Source organism: Cajanus cajan, chromosome 9 (assembly GCF_000230855.2).
Source record: "Cajanus cajan strain Asha chromosome 9, NIPB_CcT2T_4, whole genome shotgun sequence".
Lineage (NCBI taxonomy): Eukaryota > Viridiplantae > Streptophyta > Magnoliopsida > Fabales > Fabaceae > Cajanus > Cajanus cajan.
In genome coordinates, this window is record NC_138525.1 from 55,030,530 (window position 1) to 55,053,268 (window position 22,739).

At 31.5% G+C, this 22,739-nt stretch overlaps 3 protein-coding genes across 7 annotated transcripts in view; all 3 read left to right on the forward strand.

The window, feature by feature from the left end:
• Positions 1-641, forward strand: part of LOC145951664 (uncharacterized) — a 2,985-nt gene extending 2,344 nt beyond the window's left edge. The window contains exons 1-2 of the mRNA XM_083063365.1: positions 1-349; positions 442-641. The exon at positions 1-349 is cut by the window's left edge and continues 2,344 nt beyond it. Of these exons, the coding sequence (XP_082919491.1) occupies positions 1-223 (223 nt within the window). The 3' untranslated portion in view covers positions 224-349; positions 442-641. The remainder of the gene's footprint in view (positions 350-441) is intronic.
• On the forward strand, positions 461-11,003 carry LOC109815014 (kinesin-like protein KIN-4C). 3 transcript variants are annotated; one of them, XM_083063362.1, is made up of 29 exons: positions 461-1,740; positions 1,890-2,153; positions 2,305-2,461; positions 2,596-2,742; positions 2,858-3,010; positions 3,098-3,342; positions 3,500-3,639; positions 3,845-3,969; positions 4,315-4,351; positions 4,433-4,524; positions 4,651-4,767; positions 4,850-4,963; positions 5,102-5,185; positions 5,278-5,479; positions 5,744-5,841; positions 6,014-6,094; positions 6,171-6,284; positions 6,358-6,474; positions 6,585-6,665; positions 6,948-7,019; positions 7,116-7,206; positions 7,284-7,306; positions 7,539-7,624; positions 8,418-8,489; positions 8,592-8,819; positions 8,964-9,108; positions 9,350-9,433; positions 9,541-10,119; positions 10,237-11,003. In XM_083063362.1, exons 3-29 carry the CDS (start codon positions 2,342-2,344, stop codon positions 10,648-10,650), a joined length of 3,861 nt encoding a protein of 1,286 aa, XP_082919488.1. In that variant the 5' UTR covers positions 461-1,740; positions 1,890-2,153; positions 2,305-2,341; the 3' UTR covers positions 10,651-11,003. The 3 variants fall into 3 exon arrangements, with proteins under 3 accessions (XP_082919488.1, XP_082919490.1, XP_082919489.1); XM_083063364.1 differs by having other exon boundaries at positions 5,311-5,479; XM_083063363.1 differs by lacking the exon at positions 1,890-2,153.
• Positions 11,004-17,533: 6,530 nt separating this feature from the next.
• On the forward strand, positions 17,534-20,379 carry LOC109814993 (uncharacterized). Of its 3 annotated transcripts, none has more exons than XM_020379547.3 (3): positions 17,534-17,675; positions 18,523-19,102; positions 19,872-20,379. In XM_020379547.3, the coding sequence occupies exons 2-3, from the start codon at positions 18,643-18,645 to the stop codon at positions 19,919-19,921; spliced, it is 510 nt and encodes a 169-aa protein (XP_020235136.1). In that variant the 5' UTR covers positions 17,534-17,675; positions 18,523-18,642; the 3' UTR covers positions 19,922-20,379. The 3 variants fall into 3 exon arrangements, with proteins under 3 accessions (XP_020235136.1, XP_020235137.1, XP_020235139.1); XM_020379548.3 differs by having other exon boundaries at positions 17,540-17,675; positions 18,562-19,102; XM_020379550.3 differs by lacking the exon at positions 17,534-17,675 and adding an exon at positions 17,714-18,469 and having other exon boundaries at positions 18,562-19,102.
• The last annotated feature ends 2,360 nt before the right edge of the window (positions 20,380-22,739 follow it).

The window sequence follows — 22,739 nt, forward strand, 5'->3', positions numbered from 1 at the left end:
CAAGGCTGGTCGTGTGAAGGAAGCCTGCAAGTTGGCTGATGGAATTGTGGATAGGGGTAGGGAAATACCGGGAAAGATTCGAACTGTGCTTATTAATGCCTTGAGGAAGGCAGGTAATGCAGATTTGGCGATAAAGTTGATGCATAGCAAGATTGGTATTGGGTATGACCGAATGCGTAGTGTTAAAAGGAGAGTGAAGTTCCAAACCCTCCTTGATGGTTGATTTTTTGTTTTTGTAACTAGATATTGCACTAGAAAATTGGTGAAGGTCAAAGCCAGAAAATATAGTGCATCTATCAGAGTTGTTTCATAGGCAAACTTATGGAGTTGCTCAGCTGTTCGCCCAATGGTTGGTACCTGAAATTTTGTTATATGTTTTGTATATAGATAATTTCATTATCCCGTATTTTACCCTGAATGTTTGCCGTCTCACATTGACAGATGTTTAATTAAATATCTTCAGACTCTTGGCATGAGTAAATTGGATTGAAATTCCGGGCATAGTGGCTTTAGACTTATTTGGCATGTTTAAGGTTGTAAACCTGGCCAGACAAGAAGAGAAGTAATGATAGTTTTTCCCTATTTGGAGTCACGACATTGCTGCAGGCTTCATAAACACAGGCAAGGGTCGAGGATAGTTACTTCCAACATCTAACATTTACCTCCAAACATGTCCAGTTTCATGTTGAATGGTGCTTATTTAAATCTCGTCAGCCTGTTTGTCCCCGTAACATTGGATTCAATATCCAGGTTTAGTGACCTATTTGGCATATTTAAAGTTATAAACTATACAAGGATAGAAGTAACGAGGGAATACTTAAGGTGCACAACAGCATGTTTTGTGCGCTCTTATTTCTTGATTTTCCAGTTCAGTGGAAGTCTGCATATCTCATGCTGGAAACTGCACTAGAATACTGTGTGCTTTCTCTCCCAAGAACATGATCCCTCCTATTCATCAACTCTAACTGATGAGGAGTGGGAATGGGCTAGTTCTGTTACTGGATACTTGAAACTTTTAGTTGAAATTATGAATGTATTTTCAGGCAACAAATTTCCTACAGCTAATATATATTTCCCTGAGATTTTTGTGATGTCCATATTCAATTAATTGACTGGTGCCGAAGTTCAGATAATTTTCTTAGTCCCATGGCTTTGAAGATGAAAGTCAAATTTGACAAGTACTGGAACAAGTGTAGTTTGGCTTTAGCTGTAGCTGCAGTCCTAGATCCGCGGTTCCAGATGAAGTTGGTTGAGTACTACTACTCCCTAATTTATGGTAGCACTGTCCTGGAGCGTATCAAGGAAGTTTCTGATGGTATCAAAGAACTTTTTAATGCATATTCCATCTGTTCAACTGTGATTGATCAAGGCTCAGCCTTGCCTGGCAGCAGTTTACCTAGTACTAGTCGTAGTTCCAGAGATAGGTTAGAAGGCTTTGACAGATTCCTTCACGAGACATCAGAGTCCATGACTTCAGACTTAGACAAGTATTTAGAGGAACCAATCTTTCCTCGTAATTCTGATTTTAACATATTGAACTCTTGGAAAGTCCACATGCCAAGGTATCCAATTTTGTCTCTGATGGTACATGATGTCCTAGGTACTCCAATGTCAACTCTGCGCCGGAATTGGCATTTAGCACTGGGGGCAGAGTGCTAGATTTTTCTCGTAGTTCACTAAACTCAGATACACGTGAGGCTTTAATATGCACTCAAGATTGGCTCAGAAATGAATCTGGAGGTAACTAGTTATCTTCTGCCTTTTTCCACCTGTAGAATAATGTTGATTTATTGCTTATTCTGATGCAATATTTTTACTCTGCACTCTTATCACATTTGAGCGAAAAGCATTAATGGAGTTTGCTTTAAATAATTATGCAATATTGGTAGGGTTTCCATGTCTCAATGCTATTGTTACCGTTAGAGTTTCATTGACATTTGTCCTCGCACGTGACACGCGCGTGACCAAATTCCTCATTTGAATTCGGACCTAAGCGCCGTTTTATGAAATCCACTTTAATCCAACCCAACACATCCACATTCAAAATCGCGTCCACTCCCCTCGCTTCTCTGTTCAAATCGCAGAACACTTCTTTCTTTGTTCTCACTCTCTTCTCTCTCTCACTGTCGCTCCCTTCGTTCCTCTCGCAGGAGGTAAGCAAAGTTCACTCTCCAAATTCCATTTCGATACTTCACCTGCTCCCACGCTCCACACTCTTTCACAATCATTCGCTGTTATGCGAGATTGAAAGAAATGAGTGAGACTCAAAGTGAGATTAATATTTGCGATTTGATTGTGTTTTAGGGTTTCCAGTCCCGAGGCTGATTTGAATTGGCTTGAGATGGAGAGTTCCGAATCGGCGCAGAGCGTGCGGGTTGCCGTCAACATTCGGCCTCTGATCACGTCGGAGCTTATGCTCGGGTGCACAGATTGCATCTCCGTCGTCCCTGGTGAACCTCAGGTGTGTTTTCGGTTTGGATTTGAATGCTCTGTTCATGTTGTATGTTGCATTTGCTCTTACTCACTCAATTTATGTGATGTTTTTGGATTTAGTGTATGTTGGAATTTGTAAGCATGTACAAAATTGTTGTGTAGGTGCAAATTGGGTCACATGCTTTCACTTATGACTATGTTTATGGTAGTACGGGATCTGGGTCGTCTGCAATATACGATGATTGCGTAGCTCCACTTGTAGATGCGCTTTTTAATGGCTACAATGCAACCGTTCTTGCGTATGGCCAGGTATAGTTTTGCATTTGGTTTTGTCTTTGATTGGAAAATTTGTGTTTCAGAAACTTTGATTTGTTATATGTAGTATGCATTGACTGTTTTTTTTTTTTTTTTTTTTTGTGCTCAGACTGGATCTGGGAAGACATACACCATGGGCACCAACTATACTGGAGAGGAAAATGCGGGTGGAATTATACCCAAGGTGATGGAGACAATATTCAAGAGGGTTCAGACTATGAAGGAATCTTCAGAGTTTTTGATTAGGGTATCTTTTATCGAGGTAAAGAATAAGTATAATGAATTTTCTCCGTAATTGTGACCAGGCTTTTGAAACCTTGAAGTTTGAACTGGATTAATATGATGACAGATATTCAAGGAAGAGGTATTTGATTTGCTTGATCCCAGTTCAGCTAGAGGAGATGCGGCTGCTACTGGGAAGGCCGCTGCTCCCAGCAGAGTTCCTATACAAATCAGAGAAACAGTGAATGGAGGAATAACACTGGCTGGTGTTACCGAGGCCGAAGTGAAGACTAAAGAAGAAATGTCATCTTATCTTTCTCGAGGTTCACTGTCACGTGCGACTGGGAGTACGAACATGAACAGTCAATCAAGGTAAAATGCTATAATCAAGTCTGCGGTGTCTCTCTTTTTTTTATATATTTTATTTTTTTTTTATTTTTTTTATTGTTTGATTTGATAAATTTTTTACCCTAAAATAATGCATATTGAAATTTCCTCTTGACTGAAACGGTGAATGTGCTTTGTCTAGTCGGTCACATGCAATATTCCCAATAACAATGGAGCAAAAGAGTGGTGATGATGTCTTGTGTGCAAAACTACATTTGGTGGACCTTGCTGGTTCTGAACGTGCAAAAAGAACTGGCGCAGATGGCATGCGTTTAAAAGAAGGTATTCTTTTTGCTTGTGATGGGGCATATTGTTTTGATAAGAATAGGAATATAATTTATACACAAAAATATGTTCTCTAATATATCATATTTTCACAAACCACAATAGAATTTTGAAAATTGTACACCACTGCCTTTCTGCTAGATGAGTTTTATAAATACAATTTTTAAACTTTTAGTGATAAGTTAGTTTTTCCATTGTCAAGGCATTCATATCAACAAGGGTCTATTAGCTCTTGGGAATGTAATAAGTGCTCTAGGAGATGAAAGAAAGCAAAAAGAAGGTGGCCATGTCCCATATCGTGATAGCAAATTATCAAGGCTACTACAGGTTTGCACAGTATTTGTTTAATGCTCTACATCATATATACTTATCTTGAACAGCTCTGCATATAATATGTAGGAATTTTTCTATATCTCACTCCATAGTTTATGGCTTCTTTGGCTCATTATTTAAAAGGTCATGTATTGTTAGGAAAGGAGGCGTGCCTGTTATTTTTGTCTGACACACCAATTAGAGCTTCTGAACTGAGTGTTGTGTGTGGGATTTATATATTGCAACTTCAATCTAGAAATGAGATACTAAAGTTTTAGTTGTTGTGTTTATTTTTGAAATATCTAAATCATGGATTCATATTATATTATCTTGACATGGAATTGGTTAATGAATATGTAGGATTCTCTTGGAGGAAACAGCAAAACTGTTATGATAAGTACAATACTTGCTTGATGGATTTTGAAAATTTTACACTTTAATATCTCATGTATCATCTAATCTGTTTGGAACACTGCAGCATGTGTCAGTCCAGCTGACACCAATGCTGAAGAGACATTGAACACTCTGAAGTATGCTAACCGTGCTCGCAATATTCAGAACAAGGCAGTTGTAAGTGCTAGATTTTAGTGTTCTTGATGTTTATGTTTTGTTTTGTTTCATTTTGTCCCTTTTTCTTAAAATGTGAGTGACAGTTTTGAAGTTTCTTATATTTGATGATTTTAATTTTTCTTATAGATCAATCGTGACCCAGTGGGAGCTCAGATGCAGAGAATGCGAAGTCAAATTGAGCAATTGCAGTCTGAGCTTCTATTTTACAGAGGTGATGCTGGTGGGGCATTCGAGGAACTTCAGGTACATCATTGTTTTAGGAAGTTTATGAAGTTGATCCGTCATTTCCCTGGTATAGGTTTCTAATGTTCTTTTTTCCCCATAGATTCTTAAACACAAAATATCCTTACTAGAAGCAAGCAATGCAGAGCTACAGCGGGAGCTTAAAGAACGTCGAGTAACTTGTGAGAGTTTATCACAACGTGCTTGTGATGCTCAGGTCTTTCTCTAATCCTTTATGTTCTCAATTCTTATATAATGTTGCGTGTCTTACCAAAAAATAAATTTTGTTAGTTGTTTCCAATGTTGCTTCTGTTTTATTTGCCATCAAGTGTCTCATTCAAGGTGTTGAATTTAGGTTGAAAAGGACCAACTGATCTTGAAAATCGAATCAATTCGTAATGGTAAATCTTGGGATGAAATTGAATCAAATTCAAATCAGGTTTGAACTCATCAAATCATTTTGCTAATGTATAATTACAATTTTCTGATGAAGCAATTCATCACCGACTCTCGGTCCAAACTTGTTTCTAGGATTATGACTTGGTTAAATCTTATGTGTCAAAGATCCAAGAGATGGAAGGTGAATTGCAGCGTTTGAAAAATTCAAATGCGAAATCTAGACATTTTGTTGACTGGGTTGATTCGGATGATAGCGGATTCCGGTCAAAGAATGCTTTATTTGCATGTGATAATGAGTACTCTTCTGATTGTGATGCCAAAGTGGACATAACAGGTAGAATTTTGGCAGTTATTTTGATGAATTATTGTATGATGTATCCTTGATTTGATTGTTAACCCTTGTGGCTGATGTTAATAATATTATTTCTGACAATTTTGTTATGGTCGAGACAATTGAATCAAAGCTTGGATTTAGCAGCAGCATTTAAGCTTCTTAATACCTAGTTTTTTTTTATTTGCATTTTTGCTATCACTTTGGATTGGTAGTGTTCCCAAATATCAATAGATAGTTTTTTAACATTGTGCAACCTGTAAGCAGATGAGGAAGATCATGCAAAGGAGATAGAACACTCTTCTCTTCAAGAAAAGTTGGGTAGGGAGCTCAAAGAATTGGATAAGAAACTTGAACAAAAAGAGGTAAAAATTTCAGGATCTAGTTTCAAACTCGTGAAGGATCTTTATCAATTTATACAAATTTGCTAGATATTGGATGTGCTGATATGCATTTTCTTACATATATAGTATTGATTTTAGAAGATGATTTATCTGTTTACTGCCTAATTTTTTTTATTCTTTTTTTTTTTTGAAGGCTGATTTGAAGAAGTATAGTCATGAGCAAGAGTTTGAAAAAAAAATTCTTGAGTTAGAACAAGAGAAGAAATTTTTGCAGGTATTTGATCTGTGCTATCTTGAATTATATTCAATTTAAACTGTTACCTTTATAACTCTGTTCCTATTATTTGCAGAAAGAAATTGAGGAACTTAGGTACAATCTTGCAAATATTTCATCCACCTCTGATGATGGTGCTCAAAAGTTAAAGGCGGAATATCTTCAGAAGTTAAATGCTCTTGAGGCACAGGTGAACTTATCACTTGGAATGTCTCAACTCTTAAGTGCCACTCAATGTGGTGAACTGATTATTTTCTTTCCAGGTCTCTGAGTTGAAGAAGAAACAAGAAGCTCAGGCTCATCTGTTGAAACAAAAACAGAAAAGTGATGAGGCTGCAAAACGACTTCAGGATGAAATCCACAGAATTAAATCTCAAAAGGTGCAATGGTCCTGCTAATGCAACTTATATTCAGTTTGAAGCGGAAAGCAGTGTTTTATTTTTTCTTTTCCTTTATAGTTATTACCGACAAGCTTTTTTTTTCTCTTCAGGTTCAATTGCAACATAAGATTAAGCAGGAATCAGAACAATTTAGGCTATGGAAAGCTTCGCGTGAGAAGGAAGTTCTCCAGGTAAATTCAGCATAGAATACTTTTCTTTAACTTTTTTTAATAAAAATATCCCTTTTTATTTTATCACAACATTCTTCTGCAATTGTACGGAGGGAAATCATTATAGATTGGTATTATTTTTTCCATTCGATAATGGTGTGAAAATATTATCTATCTATACTTTGCAGGTACTTAATTTATTTGCTGATCACTTGCATATAAGGAAGGACCTCTAGTGTCTAACATGAACAAGTTGATCAGTTATTAGTGAATCTTCTAATACATATTTTGCGTAATTTTCAGCTTAAAAAAGAAGGAAGGAGGAATGAATATGAGATGCATAAGCTGTTAGCGTTGAATCAGAGGCAAAAGATGGTAAGTAGATGTTCAAACAAGTTGCTTTTGGGGCCTGGTTTGGATATCAAGCTTTACTGTTGATTATTCCCATTATTATTCATGAGTTCATTACAGGTATTGCAAAGGAAGACAGAAGAAGCTTCCTTAGCCACAAAAAGGCTAAAAGAACTTTTGGAATCTCGAAAGACTTCACGCGAAACTACAGGTCAGGAGATTTACAGTGCTACGAATCTTTTCCTGTTTTGTGAACTTATTAACAGGCAGTTCCTTTTTTACACACAGGTGGGAATGGTCCAGGAATTCAGGTACTTCTTTTTCTATGCTTGTGAATCACAATGACTAAATTGTTTCCTAAGCAATGACCAGTTCTCGACGGGGCTAATATTCTATATTCTACCCTTTTTTAATGTGTGTATCGTGGGGACATGGGGTAGTTTATTTTTAATACTACTATGATTCCATCACGGTATTTTATGGCTGATGTCTTGGTGTTTTAATAACTTCTACTTGACATTTGATAATTGTTTTTATTTGCAGGCTTTGATGCAGGCAATTGAGCATGAGCTTGAAGTCACAGTCCGAGTGCACGAAGTACGCTCAGCACATGAGCGTCAAACAGAAGAGTATGTTCTACTTTTTACATTTATAGTGTGTTTAGGAAAGCTTTTTTCCCAAAATTTTAGCTGTTTTTATAATAAAAAAGCTGTTTATGATTTAAGCTACATGTTTGAGAAAGATGCTGAAATTAAAAAAAAAAAAGCCGTTTTTCAACATCTTAAACTTTGAGCTGTTTGATTATTCTTCAACTGCTTATTTCTCTTTTATCATTGTAATTCCCAAATTTACCAACAAAAAGCTTATTTTTTTTAAGTATCCAATTGAAATTAATTATCTTGGTATCTCTTTTTAACAAATTTATCCAAGCAAAATTAGATTTTGATTGTAATTGATTATAAGAATAATCAAATTATTTAAAAAATCATTATCAAAATAATTAAAAATTTGCAGCTATCTCAAACACACTCTTAGATTCTTATCTGAAACCTTTAGATTGAGTAGGATGTTTTAGGGTGTGGTTGTTTTTCAATTAGGTTGAACGTAACCCAAAAGCAACACATCACTTGCTTTAGCTTTTTTGCATCAGAAAGTGGAAAATGTCCGTTTAACTTGTTTTGAACGGATTTCCAAACACACACTGATTAAATCTGACCATAAATTTTGCAACTGCCTTTTAGATCTGCCTTTCATGTTAGTTTTACATTTAAATTGAAGTATGTAATGTTTGCTCATTTGATTTTCCTGTGGATGATTTGAATTTAAAAAGAGATAACTTGGATCGATTTACTGATTATCCTGATCTAAATGTATTGATAATATCCACCGGTGTATGTTTTCCTCACAATCTATTCATAACAGGAAAACTAAAATGGCCAAGGAGATTGCAAGATTAAAGGAAGAAGCAGATATGATGAAGTTAAACAATTCAAGGTGATAAGGACAGACAGTTACATAAGCCATTTATTTATTGAACAATCTTTGTTTTTGGAAATCTATAATTGACAACATCTGCTTGCCTGATTGCTAATATAGTGATGGCCTCGTATCAATGTCTCCGGGAGCAAGAAATTCAAGGATATATGCCCTCGAAAAGATGATTGATTCTTCTTCTACAACACTGCTGACAATGGCATCTCAGTTGTCAGAGGCAGAAGAGCGGGAACGGGTTTTCAGTGGCAAGGGGCGTTGGAACCAAGTCCGTTCCCTTGCTGAAGCCAAGAATTTGATGAATCATTTGTTTAATCTGGCATCTTCCTCCAGGTAGTAGCTTTATATGCTTGTAAATTTATGGTCTATGATTAAAGTTAACTAAAAAACAGTATCTATTAATCTTAAGCAAATCAGTAGTTATCTTTGTGATGACACATGACTGAATTTTTTTTTCAATGCCTTTATATATTTCAGGTGTTCATTGCGAGATAGAGAAGTTGCCTGCAGGGAGAAGGACATGGAAATAAGAGATATGAAAGAAAAAGTAGTAAGGTTGAGCTGTTCACTTCGACAGTTGGAAATGCAGAAGTCTGAACTCATTCATCAGTTGAAGTTGCTGGTTAGTATGTTTGGTCGAGAGCTCCACTTCATCGAGATTTAGCTTGAGAAATAAATTTTGCAATGCAACTTAAAATTGAACAGATTTAATGAAACTTGAAATTTTTTCTCCTTTCCAAATTTAAGTTGCAGTTTATCAAATTGAAGAAGTAACGGTCCTTATTTTTGTAACTGTGATTCTCTAATTATGGTAATTTCTTTTCTTTTTCTGGTTTTAACCATAATGTTAAAACTTATGACAGAGGGCAAAGAGGTACTCAGAATCTGTGGGGGATTCGGTGTATTACACAACTGGTGTAGGACATAAGTATGACTTGCGCAAGATGGTAAGTCTCTTGCAATATCACTAGATCTCTTAATGTGCCTACAAATCTCATTATACATCACTTTTTCTTTTGGTACTATAGTTAATGATCATTTGGTTATCATTTAGGAAAACCGGCGATCTACAATTTTACTGGAGGATATGGATTTATCAATATCAGACACAGAAGCAGATGATTATGCTAAAAATGGGACTGATGATGAATGGGTAGCATCAGAAGACGATGAATGCGGAGCATCAGAAAAAATACATGTTAGGAAAAGAAAGTCTAAGAGCAGACGTGCAAGCATGGAAGACAATCAGTCAAATATCAGTTCAGAAGATGTAAAAGATAATTCAACAGAAGCAAATGGAGGTGCATCTGGGGAAACTGCATCAGGAATCTGCTGCTCTTGTAGTAAATCTTCTTCTTGCAAGACAAACAAATGCAAGTGCAAAGCTCTGGGCGGCACTTGTGGGAGTTCTTGTGGTTGCTTAGCATCCAAGTGTGCCAACAGAATATCAGTCTCGAATGAGTCACAAGTTGAAGGGACTGGTAATGCTTCCAGTATTGAGGAATCAAATAAAGATCGCCTTCTTGCTGCTCAAGGGGCTGAATTGCTTCAAGGTGCACTGGTTGAGGGGCCTGCTGAAGCCCACAGTGATCATGGGCCAAGAAAACCTCTTTCTGATATTGGAAATACACTGGTGCGTCTTATCAAACCTCTCTAACTCTGCATTAAATCATTAATTTGTTTTCTGTCGTTGTGTGTGAACTGGATGCAATACAGGTTACTTCAGTGTTTTAATTATTTCTTTTTGCAGGCCAAATCAAATGCTCAGAAGGCTAATCCAAGAAAGAAATGGGGGAAGGTGAAGCCCCCAGTACTTGTTGTTACAGATCCTCCACCTTCCTCTGAAGATAATTCTGAAGTCCCCAAGAAAGAAGATAATAGCATCAATGAAGCGAACATACCACTGAAAATGCACTCATCTAGACCTGAAAACTCTTTGGTTGCCCCTAAGGTAGAGAAAAATATAATTGACACAGATATACCTTTGAAAATACCTCGAGCTATGCGAAAGCAAGCATCATCAAATGGTGGTGGCCTTCCACTGGGGGACATGAACGCTGGTAAGCCAGATGAATCTGTCACAAAGAAGGAGTCTGAAGTGATTGAAGCTAGAAGTCCCGTGAAACAAAAAAGAACATTTGAGAAAGAGAACAATGGACGTTAATCTTGCGTCCATTTCTTACCCTTTCAAGGGCGAAGACCAGGACTTAAGACGCATGGCATTACCATATTCTTATGGTGTATCTGTTGAAGATAAAGAAGGCGCGTGGTTTGTATCGGGTGTCTAAACGTGTATCGATCATTATTTTCGTTTGTCTTCGGTAGACAAATATATTATTTGGCTTCCTTTTTTTTTTTTTTTTTTTTTGCTTGTAAGACAAATTTATCCAAACTCCAAATGATTCTGTGCTGGTGATCATCAAATTATCATGGCATAACCTTGGAGTTAAATCACTTTGTACCAATGATCAGAATGAATTGAGTTGTTCAGTGGGAAAAATTGGAGCTTAAGTTCTATGGTATGAATGCAACTGTGAGGTTGCATAAAATTTATAATAAAATCCTCTGGAATATATACTTGCGTTCTCAGAAAAGGAAGTCACCTGCGTTTCTTCAGTGAAGTGCAAGATGATTAAATGTAAGTCCTTTTTTAAAAGTTAAATTACTGGTTTGGTCATTTCATTCAAAATTTAATTTATATGGAGTGACACGTATATGAATATACAACAAAATCATTTTAATTCTCGAAATTATAATGTGTCAATTTAATTCCTAAAATTATAATTTAATATCACTTTAGTTTTTAAAATTTTAACTTGATGTCATGTTTATTTCCAAACGTTTTCATGACTTTATCACTGTATTTACACTGGTAATTTGATTATTTATTTTATTGTAAAAATATATGTAGAGAAAAGATAAACATTAAAAGGGATTGTTGAATAGTGTATATCGCAAATTCGCATGTTTTTTAAGGTGGAATAATAATGCTAGTTAGATAAAATAAGAAGAGTAATTAGATTGAAAACTAAATAATTTTATATCGGTTTGTCTCAACTATTAAGACTACATCCGATCCTCAATTCAACCATATTCTTTAACAAAGCAATTCTAATTTAATCCTAAATGTTCTTTGACATGTCTCTTCAAATAACTATTCAAGAATTCTTTTAATAAACAAGTTTATCCAGGCTTAACAATCAAATATTCTTTTTTAGACAAGTTTCTCCAAGTTCAAAAATAAATATTATTTTTCAAATAAATTTCTCCATATTCAATCTTATAACAATGATGAAGGTTACAAAGAAGTTGTGTTTGCTTCATTTAGACATTATAAAACAATTACAGAATAATGAATGTTTATAAGAAAGAATAAATTTTTATCGAGAATATTTTTGTACAAATGTATTTATATGTTTGTTCTCTTTTCTTTCTTGTGCATTGAGTCTTTTTATATAATAATTCAAAAAAAATGACTATTACAACACTTTAAATTTAGCTCACAAGTAACCATTTAATTAAGTTATAAAATGATATTATGTTTTATAATCATATACCATGCGGAATATATACTACATGCCACACCTCTATAACATGTGTCACTTTACATATATATCACGTGTATGTTACATAATATTATTGTGTCACATAAATATTTTTATTTAAAAAAATATAATTTATTTAACAAAAGGACTTAAATAAGTGACATAATACATTTTTAGGAACTTTTGTTTGAGTTTTATTAGAATTAGAGACTAAAATGAGAGCAATATACAATTTCAAAGATTCATTTCACCATTTTTCTTATCTCACTCTTTTTTTTTCTCACTCTTTTTATCTTTGTCTTTTCACCCATACACTCACTTTTCTGTATGTACGTCAATCACTCTTCCTTTATATTATGGGTTGATTTCACTAATTATAATAAATCATGCCTAAAAAAAATCATTGAACATGTTATTTGGTAAGAATCATTCATATTAAAATCATAATTGATACTAAATTTTGTGTAGATATCAATTAAAAAGTGATGTGTCAGACTATCATAATCGATCACATTCAATAAAATGATAACAAATTAAAATATAAAATACTACATTGAGCTAAAATAATAATTAAGAAATCAAAACTCCCATTGCCTCTTGGTCGAAAATCTAAAAAATAATCCATAAAACTAAAACAAGGCAACTAGATAAAAAATAATCCATAAAACTAAAACAAGACAACTAGATAAACCATTTTCCCCATGATTCATGACCCGCAAGTTGATTCAATGGAAGTGAAGGATGGGTCCTTAGGGCACGGTTTTGTGATGCAATAGGTGTGGCAGATAGTTAGTATGGCTTAGGAAAGCCCAAACATGTCCTTAAATCTAAAAGATTATATTGAAAAGAGTTGAATAATTCTTTTATATTTTTTTATTATTCTTTTACAATTATAAGATGTTGGTACATGAATAGTTATCATTAATTGATATCAATTGTTAAGCCTTTAAATACATAAGTCAAACTTATTACTAGTTTATTAAGTGAAAAAATTTAATTACTTTTTTTATTCATAAAAAAATTATAAAGACACTAATAAAGATTAAATCTATATTTTTATATATCTATGTCAACTTTTTTCTTCTTAATCATTAAACTAATTTTAATAGTTAGAAAAAAAAATTATTCTACTTAATGCGAGAGTCTTAACATAGAATTTTTAACATTAATTATATTTGTTCGACGATACAAAGTTGTGAAAATAATTATTAATATATTAGGAGTTGAAATATGAGTGTTTGATATAATATGTTTAGATTATAAGTTCAAATTTTGATATCATTATTGTAATTTTAATAGAAAAAAAAATACATACTATCATCTTTGGTATACATAATATCCTATGCAGATGAGATGAAAAATTTTATATTTTCAAGTAGTTGATATCTATTATGACTCAATATTATCGTTATAGTCAATATGATAATCACTTTCACACACAAAAAATATCAAATTAAATATGCTTAAACATATATAATGTTACAACTAAATACTCATATTTTATAATCATATAAATCAACGATAAGCACTAACTAGATATAATCAATTCCCGTCAATTTTATAATTTTAATCGCAAAGACATCAATTTAACCACGTAATGAAGTCTCACTCATGTTTTTATTTATTCAATCACGAGCCCAATCTGGCAATCCCAATAGTGTTTATCCACTAAATCATCAACCCAATCTCACAATTAAAAACATACAGAGTGATATTCATTAAATAAGAGTGAGACTTGATTTTTTTTTTTTTTTATATAACAATTGATGTTGCGTTTCTCTTGTGTTATTGTTGAATTGTGTAAGGAAGTGAACATCGTATGAAAGATGTTGTTCGACAATTGCTGCCCTGAAATGAATAAAGCATCATCTAATAATTAAGCATTGCTGATTATGTTTGGGAGTGGTGGACCCAAATAATAAGAAGTCCGAATGTGATTATTTCAATTTCCATCAGAAAGCAAGTGATAGATCCGTGAATTGATTGCCCCACGATGTTAAATAAACACATCACAGTCATTCATTGGACAAAATTAAAATGGGAAAGTAACATAGAATGTGTTGTTTGCATCTTCATATGAATGGTTGAGGAAGGAATTGATAAACGTGGAGGCAAAAACAATAATTTGTGATGGATAATTGTGTCCAATGTTGGAAAACTTGTGGACCTTCTCTTTTAGGTGGAGACAGAGATAATAATATTTACTAAAAAAATGTTGAGATTTTTTAGTCTAAAGTATTTTTTGTGTGGATGGGTATGGCTTTTTGAGATTTGATTTGGCAGCATGTGGTGGACTTGGCTTGTTGGTAGCCACTTGATTGGGTCCTATAACACAGCAAAACAAACAAAAAAAATACAAAGATTTTGGAGTCACGAGGACCAGTGAGTCACTGACTGTCACCAAATCTCACTTTCTCTTGCTTTGGCTTTTCTCCCAACTCCCAAAACTTAACAACAAAACAAATAGGAAATATTGTATTTATACACACTTCTTTATATCTTTTTATTTACGTTATTAATTATATCAATCATTTACTTATATAATCTTTTAAAAACTATTTTTATTCTACTTTTTATAAAAATATTTTTATACGAGGGAGGAATGAGAATTCAACTCTTTTGAATTGAAAAAAACATATATATATATATATATATATATAAATATAAAATAACAGCATTCATTTTTAAAACGAAAATTTTAATTAATATTTTTTTATTCATTATCACTTGAACAACAAATACGAAAATATATTAATTTTATTAAATAATTAAAATATCAATTAAATTAAATAATTTATTAGATATATATATATTTTTTATTGTTTTAATTATATTATTTTTTTCAGAAAAAAATTAGTGCAATGTTTCATGTACAAACTTTTAATAAATTATTTTATTGTTATTAGGTAATAATTAATTTTTTAATCAGTTTTCTTGTTAATCTTACAATAAAAACTAAATAATTATATAATTTTCATAAAATATAGTATTTTATAATTATTTGAAATTTATAAACTATAAAATTGCATTGCTAATTTTTTATTATAATTTTTAACTTATAAATTTAACAGATTATTTAAGCAAAATAATCCTATATATTTATTATTTTCTAGTTTATTTATATTTTATTTTTAATCGTTAATTTAAATTTTTTTCTTATTATGATAAACTATAAAAATTACATTTTACACTTTGATTTACTATGATTTTGAGTATAGTTTAATCACATAAAAATTATTGGTTTATTATTTTGAGCTAAATATGATATATTTTTTACATGTTAGATTATGACATAGATATCTTGCAATAAAGAAGAAACTAAATTTTTTGTAAATGATTTTTTTTTAAAATATACTTATATAATCATGAAAGTAATATTATTTCCAAAGAAACCTATATTAATATTCTCAGAAATTTTTATGAATAACTAAATGAATTTTATTCATTCTCAAAAATCATAAGGGAATCATGATTTTTGAGTATGAAAATTATTTTCCTTTATCAAATATCTATAAGAGAAGTGTACATGGTTGTTTTCCAAAATAAAATAGAATCAAATTATCTTTTAATATAGATTAGAATTATTATATTGAATGAGATTTTTTCTGAATATCATTTTTCAACAAAAATATTTTTAGTTAATTTTATTCACTGAGAATCTTTTTGAGAATTTTCTCAATCTCTTGTTTCCTTATTTTAGTTTTACATTAAATTTTATATTTCAAAAATGATCAATAATTAAAGAAACCCTATATTCAATATAAATCATATAATAATATTTTGATGTACAAGTTAAATATTTAGTATATATAATTAAAATTTAAAATAAATTATATAAATAAATAGTACTATATTTGAATATATAAATTATATTTAAAATTTTAATAAATACATTTTTAAATATATAAATTGTAATTTATGATAAATAATTTGTATTTTAGTACAATATTTTTTGTATTTATTGATAAATTATTTAAAAATATTAAAATTTAATTTATAAATAATTATAATAAATAAAAATCAAATTAGATATAAAGATAAAAGAATTTTAAAAAATTTATCATTGAACAAAAGTTCTTAAAAATATTAAAATTTTTAAATATATAATCTTTTTTTTTGTTTTGTTTTGGTTATATATATATATATATATATATAAGTTGATTATAATTATAAAATATAATTTATATATTAAAAATTATTTATTATTACATTATGAAACAATTTAAATTTTTAAAAGTATTTATTTATTATAGATACATAAAACAGACATTTTTTTCATGTACATTACACATACTAAAAGATTAGTTAATAATTATCTTCTTACCATTTTTTCTACTTTTTAAATAACAGAATAAAAGCCTCACTATTTTATAACAATTTTTTAAAATAATAATAATATAATCATTCTATTTTATATTATTTATTTTTCATTTAAGCAACATCTCATTGATTCAAATGAATTAGATTCATATTTATTGAATAAGGTCTGAATTTCAAATAATGCGAATAAAAAAAGTGATTGAAGGAAAAATTACATTAAACGTGGTAAATCAAATTCTTTTACAATGATTAATCACAAGTAAAATTAATAGATGTTGAGTATTAATAACATGATTAAAAATATATATTATTCCTTCTAATTTCACTTATCATTGAATAATTTTATACAGCCATAATTAACGTATATATAACTTCAAAGGTAAATGCAATTAGAACTTAGAAGGGCCTATATTACGCATTCACATTTTATTTAAAGTAGAAAGACTTTTTCAAAGTGTTTATTAAACTACGCTCATATTGTAACTATTCTGTTTTTAATGTTGACTTTTTTTATATAGTAAATTGTTATTTAGTTTAATTATTATGATTCAGACTCTTTACAATCCTTTAGTATTATCCTGCAATCAAAATTGGATTGTTTTTTCTTCAGTCATCTGAATAATATATAAATTTTCAAATAAAATTCTAATTTTAATTGAATAACAATAACACCAAAAACACCTACGTAACTAGGTCTTAATTTTGCACTTACACCAATTTGATCATAAAATAATGGAGATGAAACCTTAAGCTTTAAACACTAATCATGTGGTTAATTTTAATTTTAATTTTAATTTTAATTTCTTGCAAGTAATGTTCCTTGAACCACACATTCACGTAAATGCAAAACCAATTTTACTTTCTCAGCGCCAACCAGCACCACATCTATGACTTTCCATATTAGACCTCACCAGTTTCCATCCTCTGTGCCTCGGTTTCACCTGCTCCCTCACTCTAAATCTTCATCAACACAGCTTACCAACGAAACACCGCCACGTGTACTCAGCTGTTGTTTCTGTACAGTAACCGGCTGCACTGAATAATAACATTACCACGTGGCACTTTTTAACTTGCAGCCTTGTTTATGCCAAGTGACATTGTTATCGGAACAGCTCGGATAGATCGAACGGATCTGGACGCGCCACGTGTCACTCGGAATCATCTAACGGTATCTGGGAAGCGTATAGAACTTGTCACTCTGGCTTTTCTTCTTCTATCTACCCTTTTTCCCTTGAAAGCCCAAAATTGTTCATGAAAGCTTCGTTTCCGATTAACAATTTTTGAATAATAGAGACTTTACTTTCCGAGCTTTTAACTTTTTAAGGTATATACTGATTGATTAATAGCGTTGCTCTATTCGGCGTTTAACTTTTCATTTTTTTTTCCTTAAATAGCGGTTTGTGGATTCTCTGAATGATTGAATCTTTGTAAAAAAATTCTTACTTTTTGTCGTTTCAGCCTTTGGGTTGCTTGTTTCTCACCTTGTTTTATCTGATTTTTGGAGTAAAAACATGTTTTTTTTTGTGTAAATGGGAAAATTTCTTAATGTGTAATCTTTTTTTGTAATTAATTGAAACTTTCACCGGAAAAATGAGTTATGTTGTTAGCCTAGGACGGGATTTGGTTGCTTTGATGGTTTCACGTCGGGAATTTGTTTGTGTTGGTTATTTTAAGGTTTGCTATTTATGTTATTGGTTTTATTGGTTTTTCTGTTTTGAATCTGTCATTGTTTGGATTATGTGTCAAGATGGGTTTATTCGTCTTGATTCTGGTTGTTAAGAAAATGGGTGTCTATGTTCAATGTACTTTGGAGTACTATTATGTATTGGTTCTGGTTTTTGTTGTATATACAGTGTATTACACTTTGTTATGATTACTAACAAATTATTACCCAAAATTTAGGACGCGTTTGTTAATAATTTGTCTTGCCCTTTGTTATGACTAATAAATAGTTGTTACAGAGGTGGAAAAGTAAAACACGTGAATAACGCAGCCAGAAAATTCAGCTCTTCTAGCCTTTAGTGCTAGAAGTTCAAGTATCACCAAACATTTTCTGATTTTGATTGCTTAAACAGCTCGTGTTTTGTGTGCTTTTCTACAAGCTTTGGTTTTGTTGAGGTTCTTGTTTAAAACGTTGGATTTCCTAATTTTTTGTTAACATTGTTTTTCAGTTCAATTTGAATGCTGTGCTAACTGAGAGTTCTTAATAGGCATCCCTAACCAGAGGCTGCTACTTGTTCGAAGAGGCTTCAGAGAGAGTTTTGTTGCAAGCACTCAACACATTTGTGTAAATGTCTGTGGCTTTTACCAACCTCTCTTGGTGGTTGTGGAGTGGAAAGCATCAAGAGCCAAGGATCCCAAATGGGTCTTCTATAAATTCTTCTGCCGATTCGAATTTGTGGGAATCGGATGTTTTGAGGTTTCCTTTGGTTCAGGCAAATGTAGGGTCCTCATCAAGAAAGGTGAAGCGCAAATGGCATAGTAGGGAAGAGAGGAAGGTGGATAGGGAATATGATGTTGTTCTGGTTCCATCTGATGGTGGATGTGTTTCTGGTTCTGAGTCTGATGATTCTGACTGGTCAATTGGCTGGTTGGAGCCTCATGGACCAGGATTCCCAAGTGATGATGAAACAGATAACAGTTTTGCTGTGCTGGTTCCCTGTTATGGACAAGACTATGGAAGAATAGTGGAGGATCCAAAAAGCAATTTGCTGAGGGGTGTTGGCAACTTTCCAGATAGTTATTCAGATGGTGAGTTTTGTCATTAAAATATGTTGGAATTACAGTTGTGCTGTTTTTAACTTGTTCTTCTCTTTATGTTTTGCTTGATGAATCATTGGAAATTTAGCATTAGGATGCATAGATTTGGATTGAACAGTAAATATAGTTGAAATTTGAAAATATAAAAGCTATTCAAAATGTTGGTTTGGTGGTGTCTTTAATTTTTGTATGGTTTATGCGTATGATACTGATTTCTGTCTAAACACAATTTTAGGCATTGGTTCCCCAAGCTGCTGAAGTCCAACATTAATATGTTAGTTAAAAAAGAGATTAGCCAGATATAATTTAGACTTAACCTGATCGAAGCTTGCCATTTTGCATTTCATGTCATATGTAATATAATTTTCTCTTTGTGAGGAAGTTACTTCATTTTGTTATACCTGGAGACGAAGATAAGCAGAGAATTCAGCAATCTTTCAGCATATGTTAGGTTCCATAAGTGGCAAATATGATTTGTGGGTGATAGGATTTTAACCAGAACTTTTTGATTCCTTAATCTTAACAAAGTTTTCTTGCTGTAAAATAAGATTTACCATTTGTTTGGGTATATGGTTCTAACTTTACCTCATGGAGAGTGTATTTGGACTTATAATATTTAGCATGATATGTGATGTGACTATGTGAGGTTAATGTTCATTTGTAATTTGTGCATATATTTGTGGTTATATGGGATTCTGATTTTCTTTTTCTTCTGGTGGCTAGAATTGTAACATTTGTGCCTTTTTTCCTTTGTCTGCAGAGAGCAAAAAATATGTGGAAGACTGGCTCTCTTCTCTTAGAAATACCTGATGCACAAACATCCATCATTGTGATCCTTCATCTTCCTGAGAAATATCCTCTATTGTGGTCCTTAGCCAATAAACAATTGTATAATGTAAATATTGTATAAAACAAGGCACTGATGTGAAGTCAGAATTTGATTGGTTAACGTTGTTGAGTTTGGTTATGAGGAGCAGATATGGTCAAGAGTGAAGCAGTTGTGATGCTTTGGCACTGAGAATAATGTGCACCTGCTGATCTGCTCTCTTCTTGCTTCGAGAGTCCAAACATTGTGACTGAATTGAGAACTGGGGAAAGATTCATATCATATGGGTGAATGCATATTCAAGTGTGACTTTGGAACTTGCAATTCGTTGATGTAAATATGGTAATTGTTTTAATGCTTGATCATGTACTCAAGTTTGTACATAACTGTATATAAATTTTGTACCACATTGATGTAATATATACGTGTGTGTTTTGGAGTTTGCATGGATGTATAGTTAAATTAGCAGAGTTGTGTAGATCCATTAATAATGAAAAGGCTCTAGGGACCTGGCTACTCTATAAGATAAAAGCATTTCCCTTGGGATTACATGATTGTGTTAATTTTTAAATTCATTGGTTATGAACCGGCAATATAAAGTAACGATTAATCAATTAGATATCATTATTAATTTTTCAGTATTTATTATAAAAGTTAATTTATTATAAATAATGGCTTGTGACGAACGATACAGTAAAATTTATACCGCTAATGTATCACCTATATTATGTATGCACATAGAAAGATTTAAAGGCTTTTGTTTAACTGTTTGGGTATTATAGTGATATATTACAAATTTAAAAAAAAAACATTTTGTTACGTAACTTGTGACTTGTGAGGTCCAATACTGAATTTATTTTCCTCAACCATTATCTCTATGTACTAGTTAACAAATAATTATAATAATGTTGACAAATGGTGTGGACTAATTGGTAAAAGGATTTTCGTGTAGAGATTAAAAAATATTGTGAAGTATTTGGACCAAAATTTTAATTTAACCTAACATTCATATTTAAATATATTTTTAGTCTATTAAATATAAGATAAGTTTTTTTTTATTCTCTTGATTTTAGAAAATAGTATTTTAGTCTTTCTTTTTTACTTGGTTTATAAATATGATTTATACAGTATTTTAAAGTTGACAATAAAAAATTAATTCGCACTTATAGGATGTAATTTCTGTTAGTCAAATATTATTTTGACATTGATAAAAGTTTATCAAATGTCATTAGTGAATTTATCAAATAAAATTTACCTATTATTGAAAGTGTCACACAAAACTCACCTATTAGTGATCTTGTTAATAAAAAATCTCACATTAAACTCAATTGGTATTATATAATTATCTAAATATTTCAATATTAGTTATGCTATCAGTGGTCAAGAGGTACTATATATATATATATATCAAATAGTTTTCAAATTTTCATATTTAATCAATGCATTAAGAACTTTAAATTCAATGGTTGAATCGTTGAAATGTGATGTAAAACATAAGTTATTAAACGGAGTAAGTCTAAGTAAACTTAATCTTAGAGTAAATGAATCATTTCTCATATATATATATATACATATATATATATATATATATATATATATATATATATATATATATATGAGTTTAGGGTTTAGGATTTAAGACACTAAAAATAGTTTACCTTAAATTTAAGAAACTAAAAAAGTATTTAAGTATAAAACTTATCACCTATTGCTAATGAAGAATAACACGTTTCTCTCTCAAATATCAAGACTCAAGGCTACTTACTTCTGTGGGACTAGGCATGTCAATGGGATGGATTGAGTTTAGCTCTCCTCGTCTTCATTCCTGCAAAATTCATATTCAGGTTTAAATGCTACGAGTTTATATTTTTTTTAAAGAGAAATGATACTTATATGACAAAATTATGCAATAATTTACATATGACTAAAAACAAATTTACCTTAAATTTAAAAGAACTAAAAATATATTTGTTGGATCAAAAATGATATTGGATCCCTTAAAGTATCATTTTTAATGCTAACAAATTTGGATGCTTTTATTAGAGAAAAGTTTTTCAGATCATACTATAAGACGAAATAAAATAGACTTTGATTATGATGATATATAGTCTCTTAGAAGAACCACTTTGTTTGTGTAAAACAAATGAATTTAATATATATAATTTATAATATCTTATAACCATATTATCTTTATCTATGTTATTCTTTAATAGATTGAAATGAATAAAACTTCTTTGGTACTTTCATTTCAGAAAGGAACAATGACATGCTTTTTGTCACATAAAGGACAAACAAATCTCTCAAAGTGTGTGAAGTCTCAAAAAGTCATTTTTGACTGACACACAAAACAATTCCTTCTATTTGGTACCTTAAAGGTGATATGTAGTCTCCTTGTTTAGCTATAACGTGAAAATTTAGTGAAACACATTTAATGTTCATATTTAATGCACCGATTGACACTTTTCTCCACAAGAAAGGAAGACAGAGATAGACAAAGTAACCTTGTGAGAAATTCTTAAGGATTTGCAACAAATATCTTTATGAAACTTCTATATAAAAAAATTTGAAGACTTAGAAAAGAAAGAGAACAATTATTGTAAAATTTGTACTCATCCTTTCTATAAAAAAGTTTTGTACTTAATTTGGTTGTATCATATCTCGAAAGTAAGATGAAACCACAAGTAATTTTTTAACTTTAATTTTGTGTTATCACTTGAAGTTTGAAGAGGCTTTGTTGTAAGAAATACTTGATTGTTGAAGCTTGAAAAGACTTCATTGTTCAAAGAATACTTGGGTAATTGC

Excerpts from the sequence above, each read along its gene's own strand:
- LOC109815014 (XM_083063362.1), top strand. The coding sequence starts at position 2,342 with ATGGAGAGTTCCGAATCGGCGCAGAGCGTGCGGGTTGCCGTCAACATT. Across the intron at positions 5,842-6,013 it reads AGAAACTTGAACAAAAAGAG|GCTGATTTGAAGAAGTATAG; the intron begins GTAAAAATTTCA and ends TTTTTTTTGAAG. Across the intron at positions 9,109-9,349 it reads TTCATCAGTTGAAGTTGCTG|AGGGCAAAGAGGTACTCAGA; the intron begins GTTAGTATGTTT and ends AACTTATGACAG.
- LOC109814993 (XM_020379547.3), top strand. The coding sequence starts at position 18,643 with ATGTCTGTGGCTTTTACCAACCTCTCTTGGTGGTTGTGGAGTGGAAAG. Across the intron at positions 19,103-19,871 it reads TCCAGATAGTTATTCAGATG|AGAGCAAAAAATATGTGGAA; the intron begins GTGAGTTTTGTC and ends CTTTGTCTGCAG.